This window comes from Merops nubicus, unplaced genomic scaffold (genome assembly GCF_000691845.1).
Source record: "Merops nubicus isolate BGI_N331 unplaced genomic scaffold, ASM69184v1 scaffold37129, whole genome shotgun sequence".
NCBI classification, from domain to species: Eukaryota; Metazoa; Chordata; class Aves; order Coraciiformes; family Meropidae; genus Merops; species Merops nubicus.
Genome location: NW_008630859.1, coordinates 1 through 12517, shown reverse-complemented (window position 1 = coordinate 12517; position 12517 = coordinate 1). Strand labels below are relative to the sequence as shown.

At 39.6% G+C, this 12517-nt stretch overlaps 1 protein-coding gene across 1 annotated transcript in view; it reads right to left on the bottom strand.

The window, feature by feature from the left end:
• Positions 1-12087, bottom strand: part of DPYS (dihydropyrimidinase) — a gene marked incomplete at its 3' end in the record, with an annotated part of 19318 nt that extends 7231 nt beyond the window's left edge. The window contains exons 1-4 of the mRNA XM_008947421.1: positions 11691-12087; positions 7277-7435; positions 3503-3682; positions 2439-2628 (exon numbers count right to left, since the gene is read on the bottom strand). Coding sequence (XP_008945669.1) covers positions 2439-2628; positions 3503-3682; positions 7277-7435; positions 11691-11960 — 799 coding nt within the window. The remainder of the gene's footprint in view (positions 1-2438; positions 2629-3502; positions 3683-7276; positions 7436-11690) is intronic.
• Between the last annotated feature and the right edge of the window lie 430 nt (positions 12088-12517).

Here is a 12517-nt window from a genome sequence, read left to right as displayed (position 1 = left end):
TTGGGTTTCCTGCTGAATATTCAACAGCACTGTAGCTATTACTGGTATACATGAAAAACGTGCTGCTACAATCTGGAGATTTCCTTCAAGTGAGTGGTGTTTCTGGAGATCAGACGTAGATGACGAACTTTGGCATGGAGGGGGGAAGGAAAGACAGTCACTCATGTGAATCCCCTAAAGTTTGCTTACTCTAGTGTAAGAACAAGTATCCTTTTACAGTCTGTATGACTGATTTTAGCCTTTAGGGTCTGAGACATAGCTCACTGAAGATGACAGAATTATGCCTACTGTCTTCAGCAAACTGTATTGGGCCTTTAACATTACTTTTCACTTTGTATAGCTCAATGAGGGACAAGGAATTTGGCTCTGACTTACATTTTTTGACTAGGAACATCATCATTCCACAGAATCTGAGAAGCAATGCTTCAATTCTCGTATCACACTGTCACCCAGAAAATAGCTTAGGCTCACTGGGGATCAGTCTCTCCCCTTCTGAGGTCAGTGATGGAATAGGAAGGGATATCAGTTTTCCTCTGACATGGGCTGGGACGAATAGGCACCTACACACTGTACTTCATGCTAAGTGCTTGGAAAGGAACATGAAGAATTTCACAATTGTAAACAGCAGGAAGTTAGCATCAAGAGATAGAGAAATAATCTGGACAAGATTAATAAACTGCATTAGAGAGAATATTTCAAACATTTGAGGGCCTTCTGGTATTTAAGAGTTTACACACTGGAGTGGTTTTAACCTGTCCAAGTTGAATATCGTTCAGCAAAATATTTGGTGTTTATTTATGTTACTTATACAGTACTTTGAGGGTTTTTGTGTGTGTGTGTGTGCAGAACTCCATGCTTTGTATTACCATTTTTAATTGAAGAATGGAAAATAACTTTTACTGAAACTAACAGCAATGGATTTCTAATGGCCAGAATTCATACAGATAAGTCTCATTAAAAAAATGATAATTGTTGCCTGTATTTTTGTGGCACACTAGCTATATTTCAAAATTTCACAATCAGTCCTAGATTTCTGTTCCTTAAACAGTATACTTCCATGTGAATAGAAATTAATTACAGAAAGATGTTATATGTTGCTGTGCACAAAGGAAAGCACTGATTATTCCAGCTGCATCAACCCAGGAAGCTATAAAATCCAATTTGCACCACAATAAGCTTAAGTTGTACCCATTTCTTGTTTTTACACCTCAAGGAAGCATTTATATATCAAGTCAGTTATCAAACCGGCACGGCAGACTATTCTCACAACACATGACTAACAATATTTTACATTATTTACTATCAGCATGGGCTTTTTTACTGGAATAATGTGTTATAAAACATGACCTCCTATCTTAACTCTTTTATGTTCACAGCCAGTGTTGCATCTGTAATCTGGGTATTTTAACTGTTTTTACAGCTTCATTCTAGTTAATGTTGATGCCACAGCTGTGAATGTAAGAATATAATCCACATTACCAGCAGCACTGTCACCTAGTGGAGGAATTAAATAAGGCACAGTAGCAAAAAGTGCTAGTAAAAATATTCTGGTAGATTCTTTTATGAACTTGAATTCCTTATAAGTCTCACTAGAAGTCATAATCAACACATATTCCACATAAATGTACCCATTCCCTGTCCCCCCGCACCACTCGTTGGGAGAGGGTAGAGAAACTGGGAGCAGAGCTGAGTCTGGGAAAAAAGGAGGGGTGAAGGAAAGGTGTTCCTAAGATTTGGTTGTATTTCTCATTCTCCTATTCTGAATTAATTGGTAATGAATTAAACTGATGTTTTTCTCCTCTAGGTCAAATCTGCATTTTGCCTGTGACCATAACTGGTGGGTGAATGATCTCTCCCTGTCCTTTGTTTCAAGCCTCTAGCCTTTTGTTATATTTTCTCCTCCCCAACCCACTGGGACTAAGAGTGAGTGAGAGGGCCCGTGGTGCTCTGTTGCCAGCTGGGCTTAAACCATGACAGTGCCCAGTCAATATGAGTCCTGGTCACGTCATGGCACTGTCTGTAAAAGTATGGTGTGGTCTCTGTTGTAGAATTTCTCATCTAAATAGCTGGTAAAGGTTTGCAGACTATAACTCAAGGGAGGGGAATAGCAGAACATATATTGTCTTGTACTGGTTGCATCATTTTTAATGCAATAATTCTGTCCTGGACACCACTTTGACATTGGAGGTAGAGTACAAAAGAGAAAAAAGTTTGCTCTGGAAAGAAAGGAAAGTCTCAATCCTCGTTGCTGTTCCCCCACACTGCTTAGCTCTCTTTGGGCCCCACAACACTCACACAGTTTAGACATCCCACTCTAAGATATTCACCCGTATTCTGAGGGTTATGACACCCATGACAAGTAGGACATTAACACTATGTTTGGTTTTCCATGACTCTCCAATGCCATTGCCCAAGCATAAAAGAATTAGGACTTTTACCTTCTCTTCGTGCATTGCTTATCACTCTTGCTGCAGATTTACTCATCACATGGACGACAAAAAGGGGGCAGTTTACAACATTTGCTATGGTAATTGCTCTTTGCGTAGCCTCAGCTTCTACTTCTTCAGGACGACACATCTCATGCCCCTCAGGGCCAGTTATTCCCATAGCCAGCATCTTCTTTGCACCCTGAACACCACACAAAAACATGTAAGAGTCGGTTAAAGTGTAACTATCATTTTGAGAACATGCTACCAACCAAATGGAACCTAAATCGGCCACTGTAGCTAGTCTGAGAAAAAATAAAACACAAGGCAGTTACAATTTTTTTCAAGGGAAGTCATGGTTCTGTCATCTGAAAATGAAAATATATCTCTCAATAAACACAGGTCTCAGAATACTTAAGTGACTTCAGAGAACACAATCCACTGTCTTGCAGGGATAAATCACTGCTTTTAAAAGCCCTACTGGAACCTGGGGCAGACTCAAAGCACTACTGATGAGAATAGTTGAAGGAGCTCAAAACCACCAGCGTAGCTATGCCCCCAGTGCCTCCACACACCACTACGATGGCAGCAGCGAGCGTGAAGTGAGGCTAACTACGCACAGAGGGATGCTGAGACTTTTGTGCCCAGCCACTGAGGCTTTCTCTATACTTCTGGGTTCTTTCCTGTTAGATGAGTCAACTATGTTTGCAGAGACATAGGGTTAGACATCACTCATGTGACATCTAAATACTTGGCCAAGTGTTACCCCTTTGACTTGTTTGATAGGCTCTGACTGTCATTTCTTTCTCCGTCAAGTATACATATTATATTGCAAGTATATCTGTTATACTGCAAGTATAACTCTCATTAACCCAGGACTCCAGGTTACAATTTCTTAGCCCACCACAAGTATCCTCTAGGATTTTGGATGTTTGTCTTCAGTTTCCTGGAAATAAAACAGGGTAGAAAAGCCTTTCCTTATGATACAGTGATGGTTCAAACACATCTATTGAAGTGCTTTGGTAACAGGGACAGTTATATTCGTGATGATGGACATGAAAATGTCAAATACCTACCTGTGCAATCAGGTCCCCATTCTCCGCATGGACTAGAGCAACTGCTCCAAGTTCCTTACAGCAGGAAAAGGCTGCATATAACTCCTCGTCATTGACCATGTATATATCTTTATAGGCCATAAACATCTTGAAGGAGTTGACACCTTTGTTTTGAACAAGACTTTTCATTTCTTCTTTCACCTGAAAGACATAAGTTTTCAAAAAACAGCAATATTGTATTTAACTGTTAATAATTTTGTATAAAGAAATTTTAAGTACGAAGGATGAACCTTTACTCACCCATCAAACATACATTCAGTCCAAACAGCTCAAGTCACATATTTAAAGACTGACATACTATTCTTCTTGTATCGAATTGATCCTCAATGCATATAACACAGTACCGCTGCAGTGCAGATATTTGTGGCACAAACTAATTACAGAAAGATAATGCTTTCCACAAAAGATAATGAAGCAGAATTTTATCCCATATAAATCTCCTGATGTTAAAAACACCCAGTCCAATATTATAATCAATGATTTGTGCAAAATTGTTTTTCAAAATTTGATTGTAATGAGCTTCAGTTTCTGGCAAGCAACAAAGCAACAGAAAAGATCTTATCTCCTACAGCTTGCATCCTGATTCTAAACAACACACAGACCTTTCAACTATTTTTTCATCAAAAAAATGGCTCTTAAAGTCTAGATGCAATCTTGCCTTTATTCTTGTATGCACTCCTTGATAGGATTCTCTTCTTCTAGGTTCTGTGAAGCCCAGCAAAATATTATGCCCCAAAGAAAGACAGATGCAAATTTTAGCCCAAAGGTTTCTTGTACAACTGGTTAGTTAGAATTCTCCATTACCTAACTTTGGCTCTCCCTTTCCAGAAAAATGATGGTGACAGTAACTGACCTGTATCCGTGATGCTATTAGAATTTCCATTTCAAAAAGTGAAACGTTCTTTTTCCTCTTCTCTCTAATAATCTGCTTGGTTCTGCCCAGCAAAGGTGAGAGAATGATATAAAATGAAAGGAAATTTTCTGGACTTATCCAGAGGAGGGATGGGAGCATATCTTGAGTGGGAATTATCAAGCAAATAAATACCTGACATAAGGCTCTGCTCGAGCACAAATATGAAGGCATGTCATTTATTTTTTCTTCCCAATTTACTGTAACTAAAGGAAGGCATTGTAAAGAATGTACATTTTTAATCAATACTTTAAAACCTGAGATCCTAGTTAATTAGAAGGGCAAGAAAAATCAGTCTGCTTTACCTAGATCTTTTACAGCTACAAAACATGAGACCTTTCTATTTCTTTAAATTTTGGCCTTTAAAAACTGTTAACGTCTTAACATAAACCAGAACATTTCATTGATTTACACCCCCTGGTTTTATTGTATTTTTCAGTACAATTTCACTGTTCTCTGCTAAGGCTGTTTCAAGTGCACATTCCTCAGACTTCACTAGAGAATTTATGTCTTTGCTTTGAGCCAGAAGCTGCAGTCAGTCTATTTAGGGCATAGTGCACAGAATACCAAAGATGAGGTGTTTGCAGAGTGAAGGTTTTGGTTTATATATTTTTAAAGTTAAAAAATAAAGGAAGTACTAATATTTTAAAATGGCATTTACTTAATGTATCTATGTATTGATACACATTCTCTTAGGATCCAAAGCGGTCCTGTATATATCAGTCAGGTTTAGATAGATGTCAAGCACCTGAAAAGTTAATTTATTCAGTAAAGCTTTCAGTCTATCAGCAAACATTCACACAACAGGGACAATTCTCCCTTATGCAATTTCCAAATAAGATTTTTTAGATAATCTCACATTGAAGTAATTATTTGCTCCAGTCTTGCTTTACTTTAAGGAGATATTATTGCAGTCACCCAGGAACAGAACCCTTCCTTTACAAATAAATAAGTAGCATATTTTTCATGCATACCCCTACTAAAAAAAAAAAAAAAAAAAAGAAAAGAAAACACCAAGATTCAACAGGAAGATAGATTTTCACATGTTCAAATAAGAAAAGGCAAAATTTATGTGAACAGCTCTTGCCCCCTCTGGCCTGCCTGCCCTTGGTCTTGGTACAACGGCTTCTTTTTTTTTAATTTTGTGCATTACTATCCAAAGATACAGGCTATCTAAAGACTATTTTTTCAAATACATGTACTTTTAGAAGGGTCTTGTGATGGATGCACTCAGCCTCCCTTAACCAAACCAGCAGCAGTTTGGTATAGGCTCCAAAGGAGGCAAAGGCCTCAGCTGTAGCTGAGCCAAGAACTGCTCTAGGGAACCCAAAAAGGAGCAGAGCGAACAAAGTTGTGGGTACAAGGAGTCTCATGCCTTCCTTTCCCATTGTGTGCAACTGGACTACCAAACACTTTATCCCATAAATATGACATGACAGCTTAAGTGAGCCTTCTTTGACGCTGATCTCCAGCAAGGAGATCTTTTACAAACAACAAATCAGTGGATGTGCCTAATTTGAATTCTTCCTGGCCAGCAACAGGACGGCAAGGCAGGCAGCTCTGCCCTTGAGCAGGGATGTCTTCCAATGTTAAGAGACACTAGTTGTTTAGCTTATGTAGAATTAATTACTTAAATATTGTGTGATTTAGTATACTGTTTGCTTAGCTTTATTTAGCATGAATAGCTAGATTTGCTGAAGCCTTAGACTGCAAGCTGTAAATTTCCTCCTAGATTTAATGAACATGCACCTCCTTAGTCAAAACTGGGCCTCCAGAACTTGTGTAAATCAGAAGCTAAGGAGGCTTCAACAGCATCACAGCCATCAACAGCAGGTGTAACTAGACAAGATAATGGCTTGCTTGGAGACAGTGAATTAATTCACCATGTCAGAAGATGTCAGACCAGAAACATTTTTCGGACCTACTGAGGAACAAGAAGACCCTAGACCCAAATATTACTACTGGATCAAACTGTCACATGAGGGACGTTCCTGCTCAAGGGCAGAGTTGCCTGCCATGCAGCCCAGTTGCCACGTATCTGTCATTGGGGAATAGCCCATAAGGGTGTAATTGCCTAGGAATTTCTTTGTTTGGGTTCTTCCTTTCCTCCTTCATCTTTTGTGGAATCGCCTTCCGAAGATGTTCTGCATGAGCTGACCCTGCTACTGTACCACATTATCAAATTATTTAGTTTTATAAAATCCCATGCCTGGGAGTCTGCTTTGGGAAACCTAGGATTTGAACTTCAGAGTGAACTACCATCAGACACCTGCACAGAAGGTAAATGAAGTTGGAATAAGCATGCTGAAACTTTGAAAACCTAACTATATGATATAAAGAACTGAGGTAACACATACAGTCCTTCAGCCATAAACACATAGAACCTCTTAGCCATAAAACATTGACTAAGTCTGAGACCATGAGTAGATCTAGTTGCACCTAGACACCTCTCTGAGTTCAGAAAACAACAAGGTCCATTCTGAACCTGATTCAATCGGAGGGCCTCTTTTACCTTTCCACATCTCTGATCTCTGTGCACATAATTCCAAAGAGATTCTGACTTGGTTTACCCTTGTACATTTCCTCTGTGCAGTAAGAAAGAGAGTGAACCTTGCCACCACATTCTGTTAAACTGCACTCCTACAAATTCTTTTAAGTGATCTAAAACACTCATGCATGACAAGTATGGACTACTTCAAAAGTAGTTTTTACACACAGAAACATAAATTATCACACTGCCAGGAAGTTATATTTAGCATGTGAGGACTAATTCAAAGCAGGTACATTATCAATTCATGGAATTGAAAATCAGCTATTGCATTTACCTGGTTGCTCCACCATGTAACTGCCACGTGCAGTGAATAATCACAGCAGACTTTAGTGTCTGCCCAGCTTTTCCATGTATCAAAGGCTTCAGTAAGAGAACAGCCTTTCTGAGGGATGGCAAAGTCGATGATCATGGTGGTTCCTCCTGCTATAGCAGCCTGAAAGGAAAAGTGAGTACCTAGCAATCAGGGAGAATGCAAATTTCCTTCAACCCCCTCTAATTCCCTGTGCAGCAATTAATCTTGACACATGAAAAAGCCAAAAGCCACTGAAGAGTTTCCCAGAGTAAAGTCTGCACTAGCAAAATGATTATGGAGATGAACTTCACCTCCTTTGAGAAGGGTGTTCTCAAAGAGATATTCAGGAGAAACACAGGGAAATTCTCAGACTGAGGAATTTTCCACACACACACAAAATCTTATGAAAGATTTAGAGATAAGTCTCCAGTATTCACGCATCAGTGAGCTTCCTGAAGTGAGTGGGATCACCAAGAAAGAAGACCACCAGGGAACCACAGTCAACTTCAGAAATGCTTCTTCAGAGTCTACAAAGTCAAAAGAACAAGCTTGTGTGACAGAAAATTATTAAGGGGAAAATATATAACCACCACCACCACATTCAGTTTGAAAGTCCAGTGTGAAAATCCCAAATTCTTGTCTAGCATCTAAAGGATTTTTAATGTTTTAAAATGATGTTTATTACTGACAGGGTATCATTTAGTAAAACTGCACAGCAGGTTTTTAAATAGGATGAGGCATTTATATCCTCCATATAAACATTTACAAGTAAATAAGCAAAACTCTTACTTATGTTATGAGGATCAAAAATTGCTTCTTAACCAATAATTTGTACTGTCCTTTACAGATAACTGTACTATTACTTCCTTTTTCCTTTGAAGGATCTTTGTTAGTCACTCCCAGAAACCAGACCCACAACTAACAGAAACCCATCCAACATAGAAATTCTTTTCCTGTAACTGTTGCAATTTTCCAAATTAGCCACACAAGTCCTCTCTATCGCTCTGAACAACATCCCTTTGCATAACAGGTATGATCAATTCCGATCAAAATATACACAGCTCAGGTTTATGCTACTCTACTCTTCCTATTTCTAGATCAATCAGTCCCTTCCTTCCCTTCACTTAGCAATCACAAGCAAAATTGTAAATATGTCAGTATATTTTGCAAAAGAAGTTTGGAGAGTGACATAATTGTCTATCTGTGATAAATTCAGCAAAACTTCTTTTCCAGAGAAGTTGTCCAAACTCTCCAATTTTTTTCAACAAGACAGATTGACTTCTTATTTGTTAAAGAGGATTTAAAACTGAAGAATATTTATACTTAAGAAAAAAAAAAACCAAACTCATGGGTTCCACAGCTCCTCTCTTTCCCCCTCCCTCATCATCTTCTTTCCCCTCTCTTCACAAAAATAGAGGTATTTTGTGCTTTTATTTATTCAGCTGCATGGTAAATCTTAGCTAATCATTGTAGCATATTTTGCAATAGTTGGAACACAACACTGTCTCCCTGATTCTCTCACCAAAATATTTGTCAGATAATGACCTCCAGTAAACAGTTCTGAACACTTGTAGTAATTTGACCTGGGTTAAGAAAGTCCACAATATCTAACATTTTGACATTTGATGACTAGGCTGGATCTAGAGTCTTCTTTTAGGCACCAAAGTGACTATAGAGACATGGTGTTTTGTGTATGCAGTCTCTGTTTTGTAGTTTCTTTGTCCAGCGCCTCAAAAAGTTATTCAAAAAACTTCAAAACCTTAAAAAGAACTATTACTTATCTTTGCAAGTTTGCAAGTTTCACGATGTAGGCACCTATATCTGATTTAGTCTGTATATTTGTCTTTCCTTAAAGTCAGTGGAGGCACTTTAAGAATGAGTTCACTCAGCCCTTAAGAAGGCGTCCTAAGAGGAAGCCACAGTTGTTGCGGTTCCTCTCACATATTCTCTACTGTCAAACAAAATTGTCATCTGGCTTCAAATTGCATTCATTTAATTTCACTTGTGATGTCAAATTTCTAAAAATAGTGTTGGAAATTAGTTTACAAAAATGGTCTTCACAAAGGAATGAAGTTTTATTGCAGAAAATGACAAAACATTATATATATACATATATATTTGTGTAATTTATCATAGAATCATAGAATCATAGAATCATAGAATCATAGGGGTTGGAAGGGACCTCGAAAGATCATCTAGTCCAACGCCCCTGCCAGAGCAGGACCACCTAGAGTACATCACACAGGAAGGCGTCCAGGCGGGTTTTGAATGAATCCAGTGAAGGAGACTCCACAACCTCTCTGGGCAGCCTGTTCCAGTGCTCCAGCACCCTCCCAGTAAAAAAATTTTTCCTGATATTCACCTTGAACCTCCTATGCTCCAATTTGCACCCATTACCCCTTGTCCTATCACAGGTCAACACTGAAAAAAGCTTAATTCCATCTTCCTGACACTCACCCTTTACATATTTGTAAACATTGATGAGATCACCCCTCAGTCTCCTTTTCTCCAGGCTAAAGAGACCCAGCTCCCTCAGCCTTTCCTCATAAGGGAGATGCTCCACTCCCCTAATCATCTTTGTAGCCCTACGCTGGACTCTCTCCAGCAGTTCCCTGTCCTTCCGGAACTGAGTGGCCCAGAACTGGACACAATATTCCAGATGCGGTCTCTTTGGTCATTTAAGTCATGTACACTAAGTATTCCAGAAATTAAATTCTGCACTTCATCCAGCCAGGAAACATAGTTGTGACGTCTGTAGACAGGCAGGACAGATATCATAGATTTTTTTTTTTTTTCTTCCTCCATTTATCTCAAAAAGGAGTGTGAAATCCAAAACCTGCTTGTGGAAGCCATTTCGGTACGTGTAATTTTTTTCAAAAATATTTCTTGTCTATGGCCATCTAAAAAGGACAGCATTGTTACACCCATATAATAATAGATTCTCTAATTTTTATGAGATACCTACAGAACAGACTTAGCTTGAAGAAAAAATTTCCCCTGATCAAATTCATAATCCCTTTCCAGTTACCAGTTATGGAGGTGGAAATTCAACGCTGTAGCTTTCTTTTTACATCATATCTTACATTTGGATTGCAGAGATGTTATATTTGACATAGCAGCCATTTTGGTATGGCAGGAAAGATCTGCCGTGATGAGCAAAAGTATTTTTTGTCAAAGTTTTGCAGAATAATTCCAGTTTATTATAATGCAGCAGCAATACTAGGAAATCTATCTTGAGTTGGAATAAATACTGTTATTGTAAGAAATATGCCAGTAGATTAAGTATAGCATACAGGTCATTTGTAGTTCTCTCTTTGGTACTCCATGCTCAACATTAAAAAAGCCAAATCCTTGTTAGCAATACGGAAATGTACAATTACACCACTCAGACAATCTTATGACATGGTGGGGCATGGAAGAAATGAAATTTCCTCTTAAAAAGTAGGGTTGATCTAGGCAAAATGGCAAACTTTACAGGTTCTTAATAGTTGTGTGGTTACTGCAACAGACTATTTGTTAAAAGGAGTTGAATTTAATTTATTTCAAAGAGGCAAATTAGTATTTTGCACATCAGAAAAAATGCACATCAGTGAAATCCATTTCCTTAGAAGGGATGTTCTATTGCTTTTTAGCTGACCCCAGTTCTGTTGTAATAGGGATAGGATGCAACAGGCTCAGTGAGAGTGCTGGCTAATGGACAAGCCAAGCAGGGCAATGTGGTAACTTCTGTGGGCAACTGATTTCACCCTGCACAGCAAAGCCAAAGCTTTTAGAAAAGTGCCTTACAAATTTTAGAGAGCTCTGTACAAGTATTTTTACTGTATGGAGACGATGCATAGTACTATTAATACTAGTAATTGGTACAGTGCTAATTCAGGGAATGTAATGAGAACAGTGAAAAAGCTAAAAAAATAAAAAAAATACTCCAAGTATAAAACTAGGAGAAATTAGATACTTTTAAGGTCAGAAGTGAATGACAGAAGAAAGTTTGCATTCCTCCATGCTAACACAGAAGAAGGACCAGATTACCACAGAAGCACTCCCGGTGCACCAGGCAGTTAAACTGTAGCTTTAGTTAACCTTTGCTCAGAAAACTCTGAACCTCGTTGCATGTACCAGGGCAAACTGTAGCCTGCATGGGTATGACATGACAGGGTAAATGACTGCACTTAACACTTTCCACCTACAGCCAGAAAAGTTTTTGAGGAAACCCCAATAACATACTGGTGGATGGTAGACCTCCAAGTACCCATTAATTACAATGTCCCGCCAAAGGACAGTAACTTGCCTGTGCTTGAGTCATAGTCTTTCTTTTAGAACTAACATTGAATAACCAGCAGACATTCCTTTCTGAGAAAGCCCAGTTGCACACCCAGACATGCATATGTTCACCCACCTTTGTTCCAGTATAGAAGTCATCTTTTGACCTGCTGCCCATAAAAGGGAACTGCATGTGTGTATGAGTATCAATGCCCCCAGGGATCACCAGTTTGTTGGTCGCATCCAGCACAACGAGTCCAGTTGGTGGCTCAGGCTTTAGGTTTGGTCCCACTTGGTGCACCACTCCATCTTCCACATACACATCAGCCATAACTGAGTGGTCATCATTCACAACTTTTCCCCCCTTGATTAGAAGTCTCTGCTGAGCTAGGTTTTGGTGTGGCATGGGAGCCTAGAAGGTGAGAGTGAGGCCTCAGCTCAGAAAGTTGCTCTTGCCTGACAGTATTTCACTGCCCACCCTTCTCTCAGAAGGCAGCTATCGCCAACTGGCCACAAACACAGAACACACAGTGCTCTTTAAACAGACATCAAAGGCATTGACCCCTCTGTCCTTGGTAGCTCCACCTACCAACTCCAGTGGAGCACCAGTGCCCAGTGAGTGCAGCAAGCTGGCTTGCAGGCTGGTGGCAGAATGTCCTCTTTGGGTCCCTTTTCTACTCCTGCAGAAAGCTGGGCCAGGCTTTTAGGGGGGTCCAGATGGATTCTCACAGTACTTGCTGCAGCCTGCCCGGTACACCCTGAGTTTTGAAACTTGCAGGGCTCTTTGCACAATGCGGCCATTCTTGGCTTGTAATGCCCAAAGGTGACTCAAGGCTCTTTGCAGTGGTATTTGGGGAAACCAAAGGTGACCTTAGCTCCCGGCAGCAGTGTCTAGGGAGCCCATGAGCCCACCTGTGCAGAGGGGCTGGGAGAGCCAAGGGCTGGGGTGGCCTAAAGCGGCCC